Source organism: Carassius carassius, chromosome 20 (genome assembly GCF_963082965.1).
Source record: "Carassius carassius chromosome 20, fCarCar2.1, whole genome shotgun sequence".
Lineage (NCBI taxonomy): Eukaryota > Metazoa > Chordata > Actinopteri > Cypriniformes > Cyprinidae > Carassius > Carassius carassius.
In genome coordinates, this window is record NC_081774.1 from 3,685,910 (window position 1) to 3,709,689 (window position 23,780).

Here is a 23,780-nt window from a genome sequence, read left to right on the forward strand (position 1 = left end):
TTACTTATCCCAAAATGTAATTGAGTTAGTAACTCAGTTACCACATTGAAAAAGTAATTAGTTACTCAGCAAAGTAACTGTGAAGTTATTTTTATGTTCTATAACGCTATTACATCCTATAACATCTTTAATATTTAAGATGTTTATATTAACTGATTGAAGAATAAAAAGACTATAAGTATTTTAGAAAATGTTGTATTTATTTGAACTCAATAGATTGCAGCCTGCCATATGATATGCATAGAAATAAAAACATATACAAAATAAATATTGAAAATAAAATTCAAATACAAAATTAAGACAAACTAATTTAAACTTGGGTAAAAAGAAACAAAGGGAAACCTGGCCATTAGTGCAAATCTCTGTAACTGTATATTAGGCCTAAATTACTGCACAATAAACAGAACACTATCCAACTCTTAAGCAAATAGAGCGTCTGGATCGAGTGATTTCAATGTTAAGTCAAAGCAACTTCAAAAAAGTTGTTCAACAATCTTTCTTAAGCAGACCAAACTTAATTTGTTTGTATTCAAGGGGATTTACCCATGTACTGTAATTATACATGACATTTTACTGCACAATTTAGTCCAAAACAACTTTGAGTAATTACAATAAAAAATATGTTATTTGGTTTCAATATCAATTTAACAGAATTAACAAGAGTTTTCTTCAATATCAAATTTTGATTTGAGAATGTCTATAGATGGGTATACATAATTTTTTATTAAATAATTAAAATGAAGTTCTTTCACTTTAGGGAGTTCATTCTCATTTCCTTCATCTCTTTGGGGTTAAATTCTTTGAAAACATAATATTGTTTAATTCTATTTGGATGAAGTTTATCAAGACACTTCTAATATATTTGTTGTTTCATTTATGATCTCTAATAAATAATTCACCCAGACAAGGAGATGGGAGAGAGAAGATCACAGAGTAAGAACCCTTTTTACAATACCATGTTTTTTGGTATGGCATTTACAACATTGTAAAACTCTTTAGTCTGACACACAAATCCATGTTTTAAACAGAAATCCTTGTAATTGAGAACATTTCTATAATCTTTCATCATGTCCAATAGAGAATAAAATGTCATATTTAAACCAGTTTTCATAAAATAAAGATTTGTTATGGTGCAAATTAAAACAATTGTTCCAATTAATACAAGTTTTGTGTAGACTAGTTGTGAGAAAATGCTAATTTCCAACACAGGAGAACTTGTTGATGAAAAGCAGACATTTTGAGAGAAAATTTGGACAAATCAAAGTCACATCTAATCAAAAATTCCAAGCCACATACTTTCCCACATATTGAAGAAGAGACAGTAATCCATAAGCAATTTGCATTACAAAGAAATTATCTTAACTATTGAGTTTTTAAAACACTACTCATTATTTCTGAGTCAATAACATTTAATCCCCCTTCTTCATAGCTGTGTGAACTAAATCATTTTTGTTAATATAGTGATGCTAATTTTTCCAGATGAAGTTAAATAATGCAATATTACATTATTTTAGTAAATGAAGTGGGATAGCTAAGGAGGAGTCTGGATAAACAAACCTTAAGAGTTAATCCATTTTAGTCAATAAAACTCTTCTAAAAATTGAGATAACACTTTGTAGCCAGTTATTGAGATGTTTTTTTTTTTTTTTGAAAGAGTTTTAACAAAATTTTCTTGGACAATTTACATGTTATTATTGGTGTGTTACATAAAAAGTCTGACAAGAGCAATTCTGTAACTGCATCAGACGAAGCAGCAAGGCGTCAAAATTTCGAATCAAAAAGGACCCTAATGTGAAGTCCTATATTTTGCCTGCTAGAAATTATACGAATATTTGTGAAAACTTATGACCTGCGCATTTTCTAAATATACATTTTAAAAATCAATATTGCTTTCTTAAGTGGTATAATAGAATTGATTTGGGAGACATAAATATTGAAAACATCTTAAACTACCTATTTACGCGACACAGGGCGGTCAGGACTCAGGACCTGAAAACATGGGCTCGAAGAAGCATCGTAGGAGCCGATCGCGGTCTCGCTCTCCAGAAAGTACTCGTAGATATGTCCGCTCGCGCTCGCCGGAGGACAGACACGGTCGGAACCGCTCTCCCGTGAAAGGTTCTCGCAGACGAGCGCGGTCTGAGAGCAGCGAAGGATCAGCAGGCCCGAGCCGACCCCGAGGACCGGAGTCCGGCCGCTCCAGCGACTCTGACCGCGATCACAGAGACAGAAGAGCGCGATCACTGCGGAGATCCAGAGACACAGACAGGTGCTGAAAACCTCCAGAAACTAACAATTTAGCAATCCTGTAGGAATTTCAGTTTATATAGTAAGAAGAGGTCCGATGGAAAGACAAACTGTGAGTGCAGGGATATAACTTAGTAACAAGAAACAACAAAAACAAATAGCCCTTTTAAACATAAATGCCCAAATATTATATAGTAATTGTATTTCGTTTTAAAAAATTAATTTATATTTTTGTTTTTAACATAAACATGTTGTTAACATAAGATATAATATTATATTATATCTTATGGCCTAATGGTTAGAGAGTCGGACTCCCAATCGAAAGGTTGTGAGTTCGAGTCCCGGGCTGGCAGGAATTGTGGGTGGGGGGAGTGCATGTACAGTTCTCTCTCCACCTTCAATACCACGACTTAGGTGCCCTTGAGCAAGGCATTGAACCCCCAACTGCTCCCCGGGCGCCGCAGCATAAATGGCTGCCCACTGCTCCGGGTGTGTGCTCACAGTGTGTGTGTGTGTTCACTGCTCTGTGTGTGTGCATTTCGGATGGGTTAAATGCAGAGCACAAATTCTGAGTATGGGTCACCATACTTGGCTGAATGTCACTTCACTTTCACTTTCTCACTTTCATATTAACAAACAGTTACACTTGTACAATTATTTATATTTGCCTTCTGTTCGCTCTGTATTTGACTGATTTTACTAAATAAAAGTGAATACAATAACTATAAAAATTGATTTTAAATACATTAGTACAATATAGTGTTATAGTAATACATAAAAAAAAAAAATGTAATAGGCAACACAGTGCAACAATATTTATGAGGCACATTTCCTACAAAGTGGTAATTCAAGTGCTTTACAGAAAAAAATAGTTATTATAAAGGTTCATGAGAAACAAAAATGCAATAAAAAAGTAAGGAAAGAATAAATAATTAATAGTTAACGGCTCATTTTTGCATGTTATCAATTATTTTATCAAACCCTAATACGCTTATTAATTTGAATACACCTATTATAATTTGAGAAACACTAAATATTTTATTTATTAATATTGTAGTTAATTATAACTACAAAATAAATATTTTTTGACATAATTATATATACCCGTATTTTTCGGACTATAAGTCGCACCTGAGTATAAGTGGCATCAGTCCAAAAATACGCCATGATGAGGAAAAAAACATATAAATCGCACTGGATTATAAATCGCATTTATTTAGAAGCAAGAACCAAGAGAAAACATTACCGTCTACAGCCGCGAGAGGGCGCTCTATGCTGCTCAGTGGTAGACTACTGGAGCAGTGAGCAGCATAGAGCGCCCTCTGGCGGCTGTAGACGGTAATGTTTTCTCTTGGTTCATGTCTCTTAGTTCATTTCTCTTGGTTCATGTCAAATTAATTGTGATAAATAAGTCGCACCTGACTATAAGTCGCAGGACCAGCCAAACTATGAAAAAAAGTGTGACTTATAGTCCGGAAAATACGGTATATATTTTTTGTAAATTGTAAATTAATGGTAAATTGAGCCTTTATATAAGAAACTACAAAGATGCCATTGAAATTTCATGATGGAGGTCATTTTCATCAGGATGATTATATTTTGGGATCTATGGCATCTTAAAGATTGAAAACTGCTGATTGTGAACATAACATTATTTTATATCTTTGTTTAAGTTCTTCAGGTAATAGTCGCAATAATCAGAAGAAACATAAGACGAAGAAGAAACACAAGGAGGAAAAGAGCAGCAGGAGGAGGAGTAGAAGCTCCTCACGTTCCAGCTCAGAGTCCAGCGTGGAGCGAAACAGAGACAGAGATGACAGGAGCAGCGAGAGAGAGCGGAGGAGACGACAGAGCCGGAGCTCCAGCCGAGAGATACGGAGGGAGAAAGACCGAGACGGGAGGAGGAGGAAGAGCAGAGAGAGGGATCGAGACGGAAGCAGATGCTCTGAATCCAGATCCTTGAGTTCCTCCAGCTCCTCTGCTGACTCTGATCAGGGAGACAAGACCACACAGGGGTCCTCCTCCACCAAAGAAGACAAGAAGAAGCAGAGGGAGATGATGAAGGCTCTGGAGACCCCAGAGGAGAAGAGAGCCAGACGTCTGGCCAAGAAAGAGGCCAAGGAGAGGAAGAAGAGGGAGAAGATGGGCTGGAGTGAAGAGTACATGGGCTACACCAACGCCGACAACCCGTTTGGAGACAACAACCTGCTCGGGACCTTCAAATGGCAGAAGGTGAGAGAGGTGTTATGGATACCGGAGGGCAAATATGTGTTGATATTGCAGATGTTTCACTGAAAGTCTGTTTGGGACTTGTGTTAACAGAAATAGACTTCAACTACTGTGTGTGTTTGTGTGATTCTCAGGCTCTGCAGAAGAAAGGCATCGGGCATTTGTCCGAAAAAAATCTGAAGGAGAGAAATAAACACATCCAGCAAGAAAACCGCAGAGAACTACAAAAGGTACTAAACATTTTTGAATGATGGCATTTAAGTGGAATTTGAAATGTAATTAAGAATTACTAAAGAAAAAAAAATAGTTAAAAAAACTTTTTTTGCTTATGTATCAAGTTTATATTTCCTCAAATCAGTTCCAAAATAAAAATCCCTGTAATAATTTTTCAATGTTAATAAGTGTTAAAGACTAATGAAACTAATTTTAAATAATTTTAGTTTTGCTTACAGTGCTCCTGTAAGTTTAACAATAAAAAAAAAAATTAATTAGTATTTTTAGTTAACCTGACAGGAGGCACCATACACTAAAGTGATAGTATTTTTTAAAAGTTTGAATTGAATTGAAACATTATAGAATATAGAATGAATATATATATATATATATTTATATATATAAAAAATAAACAAGCGTTTCAAGATTAGACATTTTAACTAATGATGTGCTAAAGCTAATTGCAGTACTTAATGTTATTTATTAATGTTGGTTATAAAATTACAACTATTTATTTTTAGTCCATGTTAGCTCCATTAAATAAAATTAGCAGACATTACTTTGATTTTATAATGTCTTATTAAAACATGTTGAAATGAACATGAACCAAGATTAATAAAAGCAGTTATTGTAATTTCATGTTAATTTGTGTAGTTGACTAATGTTAATGGAAGTGTTACAAACAATAATAACGAATCAGTCAATATATAGGTGTTTTAGATTAGATTAAATTAGATCAGGGTTGCCGGTGTTCTGCCAAAAATGTATTGTCTGCTGAAAACTGATTGGCGCATGTACCGGTAATCACTTTTTAGCAAGTGTAAAACTGCATTTTATGGGTTTTATTGACCATTTAAAGGTATTTGAACAAGTAAAAAGGACTGCATGAGTGATAATCTGTCAAATATATCCCTCAAATGCAATCAAGTTATTTTGAGGCAGAAAGAACAGTTCACTCAATCAGTAGAGTCTGTTTTCACTTTTTGGTGGTCCTCTGTCGACATGCTTCTCAGCAAACGTTAGTCTAGCCTTTAATGTTGCAGCCAAATTGCATTTGGGAAATGAACTAAAGAGAGTGAAGTGAATTAAAGGTGTGAGATGTGTGTGTTCAGGTGAAGCAGCTGCGTTTGGAGCGAGAGCGGGAGAAGTCCATGCGCGAGCAGGAGCTGGAGATGCTGCAGAGAGAGAAAGAGGCTGAACATTTCAAAACATGGGCAGAACAGGAGGACAACTTTCACCTGCAGCAGGCCAAACTGAGGTCAGGCTCTTCAGACGTGTAGTGTTTTCATAAATACTTGTGATTGGTCCATTTGTAATGCGGTTCTGTGATGTGATGCAGGTCTAAGATCCGGATCCGTGACGGCCGAGCGAAACCCATCGACCTCCTGGCTAAATACATCAGCGCTGAAGACGATGATCTGTCGGTGGAGATGCATGAACCGTACACCTTCCTGAACGGACTCACCGCCACAGACATGGACGACCTGCTGGAGGACATCAAGGTGTGTGAGGACAAGAGAGATTTTACATGCGATTGGGCCGCCAGTTTAGACATTTCTACACAAAATAAAATTTAAATCTGGATGTGTGTTTCTCGTTGCAGGTGTACATGGAGCTGGAACAGGGCAAGAACGTGGATTTCTGGAGGGATATGACCACCATTACTGAAGATGAAATCAGCAAATTGCGCAAACTGGAGGCATCAGGCAAGGGACCAGGTGATGTGATGACCCGCACTATGACATTTACCACCTGTAGAGTTTACAGTTGATTCATTTTAGAGTAAATATTAAATGTCTAATTAATTTGAGTTATTTTAAGTTATGCTATTATTAAATAGTTTTTAAAGATTATATATACAGTACTAAACATTTTAGATAATTTGGTTAAAGAAATCAAATCAATAGCTATTTTCACAATAGATGCAATAAATTGTCAAAATAAATTCAATAAATAAATACATTTATAATCTCACATAAGATTTCTTTTTTTTTCAAATAAACGCTGTTCTTTCAAACTTTCTACTGATCCTGAAAAAAAAAAGATAATTTTCAACAAAAATATTAAGCAGGAAGACTAATAAGCAAATAATAATTAATAATGGTATAATAAATGATTTCTGAAGATCATGTGACACTGAAGACTGGAGTAATGATGCTGAAAATTCAGCTTTAGATCACAGGAATAAATAATATGTTACAATATATTCACATAGAAACATTTATTTTAAATTGTATTGAACAATATTACTTTTTACTTGCCTTGGTGAGCATAGTATACTTTTTAACTCTGGCGTATTTGTTTTATTATTATACAGCAGTTTAATTATTATTTTTAGATTCAGGAAACAATGTAAATGTAATCTCTGAAAATGTTACATAGGGGATATATGAATATTATGCAACCCTAATGCATTACGCTGTTTAGCATATTTAAAGAAAGTCCCGTGCACTACCCCTCATCCATCTCTGCTTTCGGTGTCATGTCAGGTGACCGTCGTGAGGGCATAAACACATCCGTCAGCACAGATGTGCAGAGCGTGTTTAAAGGGAAGACGTACAGTCAGCTTCAGGCTCTCTATATGAACATCGAGAATAAGATCCAGTCTGGAGGCTCCAACCTGGACGTCGGTTACTGGGAGAGTCTCCTGCAGCAGGTGCGGGTCTACATGGCACGAGCCAGGTGTGTATCAGACTAACTGAGTAACTGAGGATTTTAGAGTCCAGTGATATCTTACTTCATGTGTGTGTTTGTGAAGGCTGAGAGAACGGCATCAGGATGTCCTGCGGCAGAAGCTGTATAAACTCAAACAGGAACAAGGTGTGGATAGTGAACCACTTTTCCCCATCATCAAAGAAGAGCCGGAGAATGAGCGGCCCATGTGAGTGATTTCACTTCCACCTGAACAACTCAAGACTGAGGAAGGTTTTTTATTTATTTTTGTATAACAGTATATATCTATATTTCCAAGATGGAAAAATGGTTAACTGCACACAATCTAAATCAAATTTACATTTAAATTTAGCTTAAGTCTCAAATGACTAAAGTTATTCTTGAAATGTATCTAAAATATTAATAAAATAATAATAATAACTTTATCCACTCTGAATCTAAATAATGATTATATTGCCGATAAATGCTAAATTACTATATTTCTGATTCTGAAATGTAACTGAACACAACCTTAAACGTAACTAAGTGTTGTTTTGTATAAAGTAGTATACTATCATTTGAAATGCTAATAGTTGCATTCTGTGTACAGTTTATTTTTCAAGCATGCATGTACAATAACATACTTCCTACAAAAAAGTAATATGTCAGTGATTCCATAGTTATAGGACATTTGCAAATATCAGGAAATATTTTATTGTAGTTTTTTTTAATATTAGAATTCTTAAAATATTTTTTGTATGTATTTAGGGCTGTAAAAACATAATGAAAACTGTACTAGAAAATATATAATATTTCAAAATGACCTTATCACAAATGTCTTGATTCAATTAAATCCATTACATTTGAAACATACCCAATTTGTGGTTTGTCCATTTTGTTTCCCAGTAGCCCTACAGCGGCGGAGTCTGCAGATGAGGAGCCGGGCAGCTCTCAGCAAGGTGACGGTAGAGACAGACGGACCAGGAGGCTGGATGAAGAAGAGGGGGAGCGGTCTGGAGAAGAGAAGAGAAAGGGAGGAGAGGAGGAGGGAGAGAAAGATGAAGCACCGGAGGCCGTGTTAACAGAGGAGGATCTGATCCAGCAGAGTCAGGCGGAGTACGACTCCGGCCGCTACAGTCCCACCCTCCTGCAGCCCTCAGAGCTACCGCTGGACACACACACCATCAACGTGGACGAGGACCTGCAGAGACTCGTGCTGGCCCGGACACAGCTGCAGGTGACCGGTGCGTATCGCTCTGCTGCTTCTTATACCATAGTCAAAATACACACACACTATACAAGATTTCAGTAATAGAAGTGCAGCTGGAAGAAAGGTAAAATAGGAACTTGGAAAGTTGAAAATAGTGTGCACTTTCGCTGTTTGAAATTATAATTTATAGAAAGATTTAATTTTTTTAAATACCACCCTGTTCCATCTTTCTAATCCATTTTCCACTTTTTTTCTGCATTATGTACCAAAAAAAGGGCAAGAAATGTAAATTATTTTACATGTGGGTGCAGAAAAGGCAAAAATAGAATGTAATTTCAACATTGTCCAGAGGGGGGTACATTATTTTTTTCTTTCCCTTTTGTAACTCACCATCCTGTATCAAGGGGATGAAAGTGCAGGAAATAGACTCAGGCATGCATTTATATTCACCTAAAGAGTTTATGTATGAAGAGTTCAGATGCAAAAGCCTCTAAGTGCCTTCTGAAATTTTCATCTAAAATTAGGATTTTTTATCAAGCTCCTCTGCTTAGGTTGAGTCATTTTACTTTAATGGCAATGTGCAGGTCCTTTTCCAGGCTATTAAAGTGAAATAACTGAACATAATATAGGAGCCTGATCAAATCCTATTTTAGATGAAAATTTCAGATGGCACTTAGAGGCTTTTGCATCTGAACTCTCGTATAGAAAAATATGTTGGAAAAAAACTGCAGAAATACAGGAAATTGATTCAAGGAGGCACTGAAATTCACCTTAAAACAAGCTTTAATGCTTCTATTCTAATGGACTGATGGTTACAAAAGAACCTGAGATATTTTCAGGTTCCAATCTAAAGTTGTGAATTTAATATTTTTAATATTTGCGAATACAGCATTGTTCCCATCCCATGCAATGTGATTGGTTCATTGGTTACTCCAGTTATGCAATCACATAATCTGGCAAAATCTATTTTTTTGTTGCGTATCAAGGACATTTTCATTGTAGTTTATGCATTACAATTTTAATACATGGGTGGAATACCAAGTTGTAAAAAATGCGGCAAAGTTAATAATCATGTGGTCAACGCCTCTAAAGTTGTTTCGTAGACCTGTAATTATAAAAACAAATTATCAACATCATCTCAACCAGTAGGAAATAAACAGTTCAGTAATCTTGAAGTGTCACTGTAAAGATTCTTTATTGTTAGGAACATAAAACTATGCTAATGCTAACTTGTATTGTCTTTGAACAGGCGATGCAAATGAAAGCGCTGAAGATGCGTTCGTGCGTCGCGCTAAAGAGGGCATGAGCGGCGACGAGGCCCAGTTCAGCGTTGAAATGCCTTTGACTGGAAAAATGTACCTGTGGGCCGACAAATACCGTCCACGTAAGCCCCGCTTCTTCAACCGCGTCCACACCGGCTTCGAGTGGAACAAGTACAATCAGACGCATTACGACTTCGACAACCCACCGCCCAAGATCGTCCAGGGCTACAAGTTCAACATCTTCTACCCCGATCTCATCGACAAGCGCTCGACTCCGCAGTACTTCCTCGAGCCCTGTCCCGACAATAAAGACTTTGGAATGTTGCGCTTCCACGCCGGACCTCCGTACGAAGACATCGCATTTAAGATCGTGAACCGTGAATGGGAATATTCCCATCGCCATGGTTTCCGCTGCCAGTTCGCCAATGGAATCTTTCAGCTGTGGTTCCACTTTAAACGTTACAGATACCGGCGATGAAGAGGACGAGGTTGAGTTTTATCAGCAAAGTGTTGATTATCGGGATCACTGAACGTTCATCTTCAAATCTCTTAAAGTTGGTGTAAATCTAGTAAAGGTAGTACAATCTCTGTTTATCGATTCCATTAGCTTCTTACGTTAGTGGAAGAACAGGTTTTCAACGGAACGGACCTTGTCCTTGTTGAAAATCCTGTTTCGTACATTTTCTGATTTGCAAGCACTTCGCTTGTATTTGATACCTTTTTTTTTTTTTTTTACGGTGTCCATTTGATGAACTTGAAAACGCTATTCTTGTACTATGTTTTTGAGGTGATACATTAAAGATTTACTCATTTTTAATCTCATTGTCATTTGTGCTCTTTTTTTTTAATAAACTTTACACCTTGACATTTAATTGGCTGTTTATTGGAAAAAGCTGTTTACAAAGAGACATTTTAAAGTATTTTATTCACATTAGATGGCATTACAGTTAAAATTGAGTTTCTGCAGTACATTCATATACAAACACGTCACATAAGCTGCATTTTGAAACTTTGAGTCTGAGATACAGTCACTTGACACTTGTCTTGGCATCCTGGAGATACAGGAAGCTCATTCCTGTCCGTGTGGACCTCAGGGCTCACAGTTTATTATTTTTTTTTAAACCAGTCCACCTGGAAACAAAATTGTTTACAGGATGCAACATCATAAAATGATAACTTTTGAGCATGAGCTATTCGCTGGTTTTGAGTCCGAGTTTGTCTGTGGCAAAAGTTTGTTTTGTAGCCTAAACTACATATTAACAAGAAAAACTGTATTTTGGGGCCATTCACCCAAAGCACAATATCTATAACTAAAGTTGTAATAATCCTTCTTAATTGTAAACTAATTCTAAAAGAAAAGGAAGTCACACCAGAGAGGAATGATATTGCTGGAATCTGAATTTAATGAGTGAGCCTCAAAATATTAATATTAAACAGAATATTAGCGCCTATTGCTGTGCATTGTTATTATTGTTATAGTTATCGTTCATGGAGTGAATGTGACTTGAGGCTTATGAATGTGGTGTAACTAAGACTCATTTCCTGTGTAAGTGGGCAACACTTGCGGTCTTTGCATTGAACCATTTGCCTACTTTGATAAGTATGTTCTCGTTTCCTGAAATTGTCACATAGAGCTTTTCATAACCAGATAAAACACACGACATAGCACTGTAAAACTGCAATTTATCAAATTAATTTAACATAAACTTCTAAATGTGTAGAAAGTCCTATATAACAGATGACACAAGTAATTGTGATGCTGCTTATTAAGTGTTAAATGGCAGTGATAAATAAATACATGCTTATTTCAGCACCAAAAAATGTGCCATCACTTTATGTTTTACCACCAAATTATATATCTAATATGTCTAAGCATTTTTAACCTCAAAATATAGGGCAAATGAGTTCCTTAACATGATGAATGATGGGCTACACCTCAGAGATTTATTACGGGATTCACTGTGCATTAATGGCACTGAGCTTTGGCATTTCTCAGACCTGGGAAAGTTTTGCCAACCTGTCATGTGCGTCCACTCTCAAGAAGTCAGGACGGCAAGTGTGGACATTGGGACAGGCTCTATGAACAGGAGAACCCACAAAATGCAATATGACCACACTAATAAGTCATGGCTTAAAAATAAAACATTCAATCGCCAATTGGTAAAGTATTTACATTAGAATTAAGATCCTCTGGTTCACACAGAAACACTCAAGGTCCTAAAAAAATGTTTTAATGAAATGCTATTTTAACATAAGAAACCGCATTTGTGAGGCAGTTCATGTTAGAATATTGCCAAGCAGTTTTTAAGATTCACCATTTTGCCAGTTGGTTATGAATAACTGAAATAGCTGCCCAGTGGTGATGCAAATATGACCACCAAGTGAAAGTATTTTTTTAATTCTTGACCAAAGTAAGCTGCAATGTAGACAGACCTTATGCAAAAAAGGGTCTTTTTTTGTCCAGTGGACATGGTGTGTGCGATGGCTGAACTATGGCATTAGAAGGAAGGTATGGATATATCAAGGACAAATAGTGGGTCAAAACATCAGTTTAGTCAAAATTTAACAGCTGCAAAAGAGAAGCCAGGCTCAGTGGGCTTTGTCTGCATATAAATGAAGATAAGTCGCATTAGCAAGTCTATGCATAAAAATCTCAAATCTCAGATTCATAGTCTATATATCTCAATGGGATCTGACATGAGGAGTACCTCTGGTCGTTCTTGTTGTTGTTGTTGCGGTTCAAGTTCACCGCTGATGATGCTATTTTTTGTTCTGGAGGCTGGTTCTCATACAGACTTGTATCGCACCTGTTCTCTGTGACCTTTACCCTCCTGTGGCAAAACGGCAAAGGAAAATGCCCTTTGTACAGGTTCCAAATTACTAGCAGAGCTAAAGTCAGTGACAATAACACCACCATGGCCACAAGTGTGTTTTCTTTTTCCTTAACGTTGTGTAGTAATGCTGTACTCCCGGATTCTGACCAAATTGTAAGATCATATTCTACGTGCTGGGTTTTGTAATTCCACTCTACAGAACTGCAGGTGTAGCGGCCGTTGGCATCTGCAGAGGCGTTGATTATCATCAGGCTGTCGGACAGGATCTTGATGGTGTCTGAGGGATTGAGGGGTTGTCCGTTCAGTTGCCATTCAACCTGTGCCAGATTGGAGTATGGCTCACACCACAGCTGCACGGTACTGCCGTGGAAAAACGAGACGCTGATTGACTTACTGTCACCTGTAACACAAGGTCTAGATGTTAATTTTAGTGTTTCTACCAGAACATACAGTTTGAAGACTCTGGGATATAATACAAGTACCTATTTGTGGACATTGGTTGGATTCACCAGAACTCAAACTCTGAATCACAGTGCTATGGAAGAAATAATAGCAAAATATAATTTCTCCTGAATCTGAGGTTTTATATTTATTTGTCTCGTTTATTTATTTGTTAACAAATTTATTTGATTTTTACCTGGTTCTGTGTGTGCTGATTATGGTAGAGCATTGCTCAGCCTCGAGGTCCCAGCCACAGTACGGATCCCTGGCCAGAACACAGTCCAGACACGTGTGGTACCGCCCACATTCATTGATGGACAGCTGAGCCACGCCCACATTGGAACCCACATAAAGCTGTTGTTGGGATGACATCACACATAACTTAACATATCTCGATAGACAATAATAGAAATTACAATCATTTTAACTCTTGCCTAAGTTGAACATAAAATATTCCAATAAAACTGCACAGTGAAGATAGACTACTGTTAAAAGTTTGGGTTCAGTGAGATTTTTTTCAATGAAATTAATACTTTGATCAAGTAAAGCTTTGTTAAACTGATTTTCTGAACCTTATATTTATGAAAAAAAATAATTACCCCCCCATAAAAAAATGATCAGCATTTCCTCGAAAATATTAAGCAGCACACCTGTTTTCAACGTTAATAAGAAATGTTTCTTGAGCAGCAAATCAGCATATTAGAAACATTTCTGAAGGATCATGTGACACTGAAGACTGGAGTAATGAGGCTGAAAATTCAGCTTTGATTTGATCCCAGGAAAAAATACTTTTAAAAATATATTCAAATAGATAACAGTTCTTTGAATGTTAATATATACAGAAAGTTAATGTTAGCTGCTATTTAAGGTTTGACTTAGAAAGCATTCACCCTTACTTTGGTTTACCAGTTAAGTTACAGGAATAAAATTAGCTTTGCTGAAAAGAAACAGACCCACACAGCTCATGATGTTGCTAAGAGAGCAATAACATCAATAAATGCATCTGCTTATTACTTTGGTGTCAGAAAGTCGCAGTATCTTCACGGGCTCTGAGGGCTCAAACAGCTGAATCTCTTCCATAATGACCATCTCACCGCCATAATTCACAGCTTTCAGCACTGAACCGCTCTCTGATATATAACAGAACACAACACAATGCAGAAGACTGTGCAACAATTTCAGTTAAACACACTTACACAGCTAAAATATTATATATGATGTTATATTATATAAGCCTACGGGCAAGACTTTCGATTCATTAGCCGCTATTGGGGAATAACAACAATGTGCAGTAAACGGTAAAACTGTTTGCACTACAAACCAGTGTGTTCATAACTAAGATAATACATTCAAATAATATGGTAAGACAATGATTTTCAATATCAAGCAGCAAAATTAACAGTTATGTACAACTAAAAACAGCTGGACAAAGATTAAACAGGAAGCCCAGAAAAACTTGGATACTTTTGGAGGGTTTACTGATTATAAACAATACAGATTCACATAAAGGCATTTTTACTTGTGCCAATGAACATGACTTGATGGCTGGTCCCGTTCAAGGCTGTCGCAGAGGCCACAACAATTCTAGTGAAAGCTGCGCCTGTCTTCACCAGCAGTGGTTTCTCTCCAAGGGCCTTGACAGCCTGGTCCATCAGCGGCCTATCTTTAATAAACTGCAAGGTTTTGTCTGGGAGATCCAGAGATTTGGTGAAACCCATATCTCTGGCATGATTATCAATGCACTGTAATTGAAAACAAAGTGAAGGTTAGTGAACTCTGGGAATCAGTGTTATTGAACAAGTGCTGAACTTAGTTACTGAACAGAAGACTCACTGCTCCCGGTCGGGGATCGGGGACATCACCTGAGTACATCACCCACTTCATGAATGACGTCTCAACGGGAACAGAAGTCTTAAACTTGCCGTTTGAGAACTCGCTCTTGATGTCTTCGATTTTGTATGCACATACCGCGGAGTACGGAGAGGAGTCTCTGTTGATCAGAAATAATGTTTCATTATTAATGAACTATTCAACATCAGAACTATTATTGAACTGGTTTGAAAAAAATAAAATAAACTGTCTTTGAAGAAAGAAAAAGATCTCAAACTTACAATTGTGGGGTAAAGACAGCATAAAACACACAGGTGGTCCAATTACTGGGGCAAAAGTGGAAAACATCCTGGACAAGAAGAGGCAGGTTGTTGTTTGGAACGGGACAGTCAAGCCTTGCTTTTAGAAAAGAAGTCCACTTCTTCTGCAGCGTCCTCTGCCCACCCACGTCTCCCTGAAAGACATTACATTTTACATAAATCGAATAAGTTGTCTAGACAGGAAATGCTGTAATGATTCTCAATACAGCTCATATGACTCAAGATAAGATGGGAATTTACCTTGCACACGCGAGCTACTCGAGAAACATCCATCTTGGTGTAGGAGTCATATTCCACTGCGGTCTCACTAAAGAACAGATAGAGCTTGTCATCGTCCCCCTCTGGGTTCGATTCTCCCTCCCGAATATGAGCCATGTGGATAAAATTTGGTTCTTAAATGACAAACAAACACACATATTTCAGTTACTATCAACTTCCTGTCAGCGTTAAGGCGTTTTCACCCACAACTGTTTTTTGTGTTTTCACACCTATCTGTATATGACTGTCATACTCAAACCATTCTGTCTGGCATCAACAATCACTCCACAGTGAAAGTATGTTAGATTATACACTCGTTTTAATAACAACCGAACCGCTGTTATACATTGGCTTCCCATCAAATGATGAGTTGGTTAGATAGCTTTAACAAGCATTTGGATTAAAGTACCCAGGCTTGATTAGTTAGCTAATGTTAATCTCTGCTAGCATATAAACACTATTATGTGGAAGTTTTACATTTGACTGGTCAGAAAAAAAGTAGAATTCAAAATCCATTTCCTTGCAAACAGCATATTATTAAGAATAAAGAATAATAGAAAAAAGCATTCAAGTGTTGAATGCACCAACGAAGAAAACTGCAATTAAAACTAATGGAAATGCTACAAATAGTATATTGGTATTCCTAGGCTTACCTAAAAAAAAACAGTCATTAAGTGCACAAAAATAAATAAATACATAAAAATATATTAAAAAATAAAATAAAATTACAACTTTCTTATAGTCATATACTGAAAAAGCCACATTGGAAAAAAATAGTTGACATTTTCTAAACAAAGTGTAATGGTGTTTTCCTGGGAAAAACTGTTATGGATTGTTGTAAGAGTACTATAATAAGTTTGCAAAATGCAAATATGTTCTTGCTGTTTTTAACCATACAGGGTTCGGAGGTTTGGTTAGGCATGCATCACCATTCTTGTATCTCACCATTGAGCCAACTGCTTGAAAACTCTGTCCGCACTGGTTCCTCTGAGCTGCGCATCATAACCGGCTCTGAACCCCGAAAGTTTATTGAAGTAGCAGAGTACAATACTCCATCTGCAAGAGAGAAAAAAAACAAAACAAGAGTGATGATGCTGAAAATACTGGTAATAAAGTAACAATCTATTATATGTTTTGGTTATACTTTTGAAACAGTGTGATTTAATATAACTATCAATACATTTACAATTATGCATTCTTGGCAGATGTTTTTATACAAAGTCACACTGCGAAGTACACAAGTACACTTTTATCATAGTATACTCCGCATCATAAATAAAGTGGCAGTACGTACCAACCATCTCTGATGTGTGTCGCTGAAAAGGATCAAAGGGACATTTCCCCTTGCCATCTTCTTGTTTACCCTCTAAAGTCAGACTACCATCGGCATAGGACTAAGAGAATGACATGCAACAAACACATGAAGCACTATATAATGGACATTTTATGTTTGTGTCACTAATTCTTAATGAGACTCACCATATAGTCACAGGTTGGGGAGAATGCTTTGGTTCCACAAACATACATTCTGTCATCGTTTCTTTTATGAAGAATTCTGATATAATTTTTGCAGTCATTCTAAAGAAAAAGCAAACAATGCATCCAAGGTGGAACTAATAAGTGATGTGACATGATGTGAAGTGAAAAAAAAATAACCTCAGTTCTGACCAAGCAGAACCATACGCTTCCGTTTCCTGTTTATTGGTATGCTTGACTTTTACTTAGAATTAGTTTTATATCTGTGGATATATCTGCTGTAATCATCAATATGAAGAGACACTGTCTTGCATGAATCGTTTGGTTAGACACTCTTAAAACATCCTTAAACATTTAGTTACCTTGATATTTGCATAAAATATGAAATGCATGCAGATGACATTTTCTATTTATGTAAAAAATGAAGATTGTCCCGTGAAAAGAGTGCATTTCTCATTTTGAAAAGATAATTTTAAGTACATTTTGCTAAGCTTTAAATAATTAAAGCTTTAATAAACTGCATTCTGCCCACTTATAATAAATGTATACACTAATCAAAGTTATCAATAAGCGTGCACATCTGCTAATAAAGCAAGTCAAATGTCTATAATAAAAAACATTAAATACTGGTGCCAGGAACGCATTGTTTAAAAACATATATCAATGAGCTCAAAAGATGTGAAAACTCACTGTAGCATCTTTTCCTTTATTGGAACATTCTCTTTGCTCAGTATCTGAGACTGACCAGTTCACCTGTGGAGAATCAGTACAATTTACCATCATCCCTATATACAAAAACCCCAGTCTGCAGAATATTATTAAATGGATTAGCAAACAAATATGTTTTTGTGAATATGCAGTTAAGACCTCACCATGGTCTTTTTGACTGTAATGTCATCAAGGTCGAGGGCATAAATGGCCTCCCTGGCACCCAGGATGAGCATGTTGAGATCTTCCCTCAAAAGCATAGTGGTGTAGTTCCAAACACCCTCCTCACGAAACAAACGTCCTCCATTTCCTAGCAACAAATAAAGGCCACAGTCAAGTGCAGGAGTAGCTAACCTTTGCCAAAAATGGAAGTCACACAAAGAACAATTAAACATTGTTCGAAGAAAGAATTGTGCTCCATATCTTCTCTAAGCAACAAAACACATTTAAACATAAAATAAATAAATATACAAAAATAAGCGAATAAAAAAAATTATAATTACATATATAAATGTAATGTTATTACCATGAATACTGGCACACAATGGAAAAAATACTTTGAACACTAGCATGTTAGTAATACCGTAATAGTCTTTAAAGCACCTTTATATATGAATATGTAAATCAAACACCAAGCACCATGGCATACAGTAGCTTTAACACAAATAGTTTGCAGATACCTACTTTTGATTTAATATTTTGTATCTAATGCACATAATTAAAAAATGTTATGTTCCCAAATATTTTCCACTTTGGACCACTTTACATCAAAGTACATTGGTATTTTGTAATGACGTCCAAACATAATTATCATAAATTCAACTTACTATTAATTGGCACTGTTTTGCGAGGTATGGTATTCGGTGTCGCTCCCAAACCTCCGCTCAGCGTTGTTGGACTCCAGATGTAAAACACACAGAGCACAGCCAGCAGAAACATCATTCAGTGCTCCAGTAAAAAAATCACTCAGTGATTTTGGTCTAAAGATGGTGCGAGTGCTAGATTCCTGTGTCGTCTGTCTGTCAGAGTTTCCTCATCCTTGCTTCAGTCCAGAACGCTTCCATACTGAGATATATGACTTTAGCTGCAAAGAACGCTCTTCAGCAAAGAACCCTTTGAATCCATCTGAAAGAAAGAGAGAGAGTGTGAACAGGCAGGGGTGCTGGCAGCAGTATTTCTGTCACTGCTATAGTGATGCTAATGCGCAGACTGAAAGCTTTTACTCTAGGACTTTGACAGAGACACACGGTTCTGCTTTTCAAGCCACAGAACAACACAAAGCCAGAATAGCTCACTAAAAAAAGTAAAAGCAAAGAAATACCCCTGCCACATCCTGAGATATGCCTTACAAACCTCAAAAAATGACGTGCACAATCGTATGTATAAACTGAAAAGTTACGCAGGTTTTAAAAAGTAATCTCTCCTTCCCATCTTGTTAAAGACGACTGGCTGATTAAAAGCTCCCAGGAAATATTTATTGTCCGAAAGCTGGTGTTACCTCACAGGCATGATGAAGAAATGAGAACAAATGTACCATCATTTTGCAACCTGTGTTTGCAAACCCAAAACCTGGATATAGGTAGATTAGTATAGATTAGACTATTTCCATCCATTTGATTGATCTCCAAAAAAAAAAAAAAAAAAAAAAAAAAAGAATTAAGATATGGGCTCAAGTTTAATAATACTTGCAAAGTGCAATAATGTAATGAAAGAGGGGAAATTTTAATGCTTGACAAACCAGTCATACAGACCATATCCTGTCCTACTGACACCAGTAAAACTTTGTAAGTGCTGCTAATTTTGACAGAATATATGCTAGCACCGTATGAATGCACCATCAATGCATCTTGAGACAAAAGTGCTCAGTGCTGCATTTATTATCTGTTTGCAGAAGAATATGTTTACTACGTTGCTGACAAAGAGCATGATTATAGAATGTCAAGAGAGATGTGCTGTAGCATGAGCATAGATCTGATCAGAAACCACTCATATTTCACCATGACGCACTTGTACACAAATGCTAACTTTTATATAATTGAGGGGGCTTTCTACCCTACTAACTGCTAATATTGGCCAAATAAATTAAATTACCACAGCCTGACACGATCCTAGCCCTAAATTACACTTTTTTTTTAGACAGAATATGTCAAACATTATTTAATCCCTAAAGAGAATCATGCTAGATTCATGGACACCCACAGGAATAGAGAGGCATTACGAGAAATGTACATATGAAGATATAGCCTGTTTGAAAAAAAAAAAAAAAAAAAAAAAAAAAAAAAAAATTATATATATATATATATATATATATATATATATATATATATATATATATATATATATATATATATATATATATACACACACACACACACACACACATTTAAAAATACAATACATGCAAAAGTGCATTACTACTTAAACATCAATTAAAACTACATTTGAAATAATAATAATGAAATCTAATTCAAAATAAAAAAAATGCTATTATATCCATAACTCTAGAATAACCCTAGTGTTTAAGCGCCTTAAAGGGTTAGTTCACCCAGATAGCAAATTTATGTAATTAATAACTTACCCTCATGTTGTTTCAAACCCGTTAGACCTCCGTTTATCTTTGGAACACAGTTTAAGATATTTTAGATTTAGTCCGAGAGCTCTCAGTCCCTCCATTGAAACTGTGTGTACGGTATACTGTCCATGTCCAGAAAGGTAATAAAAACATCATCAAAGTAGTCCATGTGACATCAGAGGGTCAGTTAGAATATTTTGAAGCATCGAAAATACATTTTGGTCCAAAAATAGCAAAAACGACGACTTTATTCAGCATTGTCTTCTCTTCCGTGTCTGTTGTGAGAGAGAGTTCAAAACAAAGCAGCTGGATATCCGGTTCGCGAACGAATCATTCAGTTCACCAAATCGAACTGAATCGTTTTAAACGGTTCGCATCTCTAATACGCATTAATCCACAAATGACTTAAGCTGTTAACTTTTTTAATGTGGCTGACACTCCGTCTGAGTTCAAACAAACCAATATCCTGGAGTAATGCATGCACTCAAACAGTACACTGACTGAACTGCTGTGAAGAGAGAACTGAGGATGAACACCGAGCCGAGCCAGATAAGAAGAACCGAGGAGCTGATGATACTGCGCATGTGTGATTCAGCGTGAAGCAGACTGACACACAGAGCGCCTGAACCGAACTGATTCTTTTGGTGATTGATTCTGAACTGATTCTGTGCTAGTGTTATGAGCGCGGGTAAACCGAAGGCTTGAATCAAGGGCAATCATCGCAAATGACGCCATTACGTCGAGCGCAAAAGAACCGGTGAACCGTTTTCTTCAACCGGTTTATTGAATCGTACTGTCCGAAAGAACTACTGGTGATCCGAAAACCGATGCAACCGGTTCTTGACTCGTGAACGAGTCAGTCTTTTGTTCGTTATCTGGCTCGGATCGGTGTTCATCCTCAGTTCTCTCTTCACAGCAGTTCAGTCAGTGTACTGTTTGAGTGCATGCATTACTCCGGGATATTGGTTTGTTTGAACTCAGAGGGAGTGTCAGCCACATTAAAAAAGTTAACAGCTTAAGTCAATTGTGGATTAATGCGTATTAGAGATGCGAATCGTTTAAAACGATTCAGTTCGATTTGGTGAACTGAATTATTCGTTCGCGAACCGGATATCCAGCTGCTTTGTTTTGAACTCTCTCTCACAACAGACACGGAAGAGAAGACAATGCTGAATAAAGTCGTCGTTTTTGCTATTTTTGGACCAAAATGTATTTTCGATGCTTCAAAAAATTCTAACTGACCCTCTGATGTCACATGGGCTACTTTGATGATGTTTTTCTTACCTTTCTGGACATGGACAGTATACCGTACACACAGTTTCAATGGAGGGACTGAGAGCCCTCGGACTAAATCTAAAATATCTTAAACTGTGTTCCAAAGATAAACGGAGGTCTTACAGGTTTGGAACAACATGAGGGTAAGTTATTAATTACATAATTTTGCTATCTGGGTGAACTAACCCTTTAAGCACGAGATTCATATTCAGACAGGTTCAGGACATCACAAATAATACCAAAATCTAATTTTCATTAAGTGATGTGTAAGTCAACACGTTAAATGCATCAAAAGAAAAGTACAGTGTACGATCAGTAAATGCCTCTGTAAACCTCACACAAGTGAAAACAGCTGAGCTTTTTAAACAGAATGCATTTCTGTACTGATCTCAGTTCCTTTGAAAATAAGTTTTAAACGCAGCAATGGCTGAAAAATGTGTGCTCACCATGCAACCAAATTCTCAGGTAGTCTCTAAGTTCTCCTGTGCTCACATGAGTGAGTGGTTCCTCTTCAAACACACACACACGCATGCACATGCACACACACTGTTCCAGCCCTCTAGTGCACAACAAATCAAAATTGGTCAAAGTCTCAAAAGCAGCAGAGTGTGTTGCAGTGAATGGAGCTCATGGTGTCTTCTGCTCTGTGTGATAGAGCATTAAACTGCTCAGATCCTGCAGTGTGAAGTCAAAGATATTCTTCTGCTGGAGATAAAAGAGAGCGAGAGAACACAAAACATGCTTTTAGAAGCTCCTCAATCTCAAACAAGTCCCTACAAGTGACAGCAAGAGAGTGAAATGCAGAAAGTGGAGTGAAGGTGAGGCTGTATTGTTTTCTGATCTGAGCCAAATTTGCAGCTGTAGTAAACAAATGAGAAAACTCATGTTGATTTTCTCTATTTCAACCTTTCCAAACAAATTTTGCATTCACATTGAAAAAAAGAAGAAAAAAGACTGTTCTCACCTCAGCGTCTTTGAGAGGTTCACTGGCTCATTGTAGCTTCTGCTTCTATCCAAAACTTGTTTTTATGTTCATTGTGACTTTATTTCTTTTCTTTACACAAATTCAGATGATCTGGAAAATCTGGACGAACTTGTTCTGAAGCCTACTGTTCCAGTTTTTCACCGATGACTCAACATCATGAATCAAGGTCTAATGAATCACTGCTAAATTTTGTTTTTGTTTTGCAAATCGAACCTTTGTTCATAGTGAACAATATAAATATGCAAGAAACAAATTAGCAATAAACGGTCAGAAACAACAATTTCTGACACAATTTCAACCGCATTTCTTCTTTTAATGCTGGTCAACTGCCCGCTGGGTAGTCAATAGGCATTTTCAAAGTTAAATATAGGCTTAGACTTTGTTTTATGTAGCGTTTGTTATCCAATTTCAATAAGAAAATGAAATGTTGAGGTAAAAGTTAAAGGTTACTGACGCCACCTGGTGGTCAATATAAACCCTGACAGCGATTCCTCTTCGCCTCTCTTTATTTTGCGATAAACAACTTGTAATATATATTTATTTTGGCAAATAACCGGATATTTACCTAATGAATAATTAAATAGTTAAAGGTATTTTATGATCTGTGGATTTAACTGTTAGTAACGTTTTCAGTCGCAAGATGTCGGTAATGAGCTGTTAGCATGAAACTAGGGCCGCGGACAAACACGCATTTTACAACATGTAAAACAAGAACAACTGGTGAATTCTACAAAACCTTCCCTTTAATTCCCATAAATATCACAGTTATAAATAAGAAATGATTTTAACATCACATGAAAACTTATCTACAAAGTCACAGTAGCACCATGCATGTTCATAAAAACGATAATAACAGTTGGTCGATCAGGAACACAACAGTCTCACAACCTATCAACATAAACGCTTACAAATCTGGGAATAAACTCACCTCCAGAAGGCTGAATTGTCCTTTATATTCAAATACCATTTTATGAGAGCAAAACCTGCTTCATGAACTTGGAAGTTTATCCTGCAGATGTGTCCAACAGCATCATACGAATTTTAAAACATAACAGATCTACTGAGACACTATGAAGCAGGGTCAAAAATTAACTTTTGCCACACCTCTCAGTTTATGGCCACAAATAATTCATATTGGCCATAAACTGCTTCGTATTCATTGAGTGAAAAATATATTTGAACAAGTCACGAATTTAGAAGTTTTTATAGCAAGGTTGGTGGATGTTTTTTTTTTTTTTTTTTTTTTTTTTACAGCATGTCACTTTCAG

General features: G+C 36.6%; 2 protein-coding genes across 8 annotated transcripts; one reads left to right on the plus strand and one right to left on the minus strand.

The window, feature by feature from the left end:
* Positions 1–1,833: 1,833 nt before the first annotated feature.
* Positions 1,834–10,983, plus strand: LOC132096078 (splicing factor Cactin-like). 3 transcript variants are annotated; one of them, XM_059501210.1, is made up of 11 exons: positions 1,838–2,269; positions 3,921–4,083; positions 4,123–4,479; positions 4,611–4,706; positions 5,802–5,947; positions 6,029–6,191; positions 6,293–6,407; positions 7,179–7,371; positions 7,448–7,570; positions 8,248–8,585; positions 9,801–10,983. In XM_059501210.1, the coding sequence occupies exons 1-11, from the start codon at positions 1,998–2,000 to the stop codon at positions 10,289–10,291; spliced, it is 2,457 nt and encodes an 818-aa protein (XP_059357193.1). In that variant the 5' UTR covers positions 1,838–1,997; the 3' UTR covers positions 10,292–10,983. The 3 variants fall into 3 exon arrangements, with proteins under 3 accessions (XP_059357192.1, XP_059357193.1, XP_059357190.1); XM_059501209.1 differs by having other exon boundaries at positions 1,834–2,269; positions 3,921–4,479; positions 8,251–8,585; XM_059501207.1 differs by having other exon boundaries at positions 3,921–4,479.
* Positions 10,745–23,698, minus strand: LOC132096079 (semaphorin-4E-like). Of its 5 annotated transcripts, none has more exons than XM_059501214.1 (16): positions 23,441–23,698; positions 21,982–22,229; positions 18,508–18,805; positions 17,845–17,990; positions 17,663–17,725; positions 16,976–17,074; positions 16,791–16,890; positions 16,442–16,552; positions 15,479–15,630; positions 15,200–15,372; positions 14,922–15,078; positions 14,608–14,830; positions 14,103–14,218; positions 13,285–13,442; positions 13,130–13,182; positions 10,745–13,047 (listed from the first exon to the last, which is right to left on the minus strand). In XM_059501214.1, exons 3-16 carry the CDS (start codon positions 18,620–18,622, stop codon positions 12,467–12,469), a joined length of 2,247 nt encoding a protein of 748 aa, XP_059357197.1. In that variant the 5' UTR covers positions 18,623–18,805; positions 21,982–22,229; positions 23,441–23,698; the 3' UTR covers positions 10,745–12,466. The 5 variants fall into 5 exon arrangements, with proteins under 5 accessions (XP_059357197.1, XP_059357196.1, XP_059357195.1 ...); XM_059501213.1 differs by having other exon boundaries at positions 21,982–22,232; XM_059501212.1 differs by having other exon boundaries at positions 22,492–23,698.
* Positions 23,699–23,780: the final 82 nt, after the last annotated feature.

Excerpts from the sequence above, each read along its gene's own strand:
- LOC132096078 (XM_059501207.1), top strand. The coding sequence starts at position 1,998 with ATGGGCTCGAAGAAGCATCGTAGGAGCCGATCGCGGTCTCGCTCTCCA. Across the intron at positions 5,948-6,028 it reads CTGCAGCAGGCCAAACTGAG|GTCTAAGATCCGGATCCGTG; the intron begins GTCAGGCTCTTC and ends GATGTGATGCAG. Across the intron at positions 8,586-9,800 it reads GACACAGCTGCAGGTGACCG|GCGATGCAAATGAAAGCGCT; the intron begins GTGCGTATCGCT and ends GTCTTTGAACAG.
- LOC132096079 (XM_059501215.1), bottom strand. The coding sequence starts at position 18,622 with ATGATGTTTCTGCTGGCTGTGCTCTGTGTGTTTTACATCTGGAGTCCA. Across the intron at positions 13,183-13,284 it reads ATCAGCACACACAGAACCAG|CACTGTGATTCAGAGTTTGA; the intron begins GTAAAAATCAAA and ends TTTCTTCCATAG. Across the intron at positions 13,048-13,129 it reads CAACCAATGTCCACAAATAG|GTGACAGTAAGTCAATCAGC; the intron begins GTACTTGTATTA and ends CTTGTGTTACAG.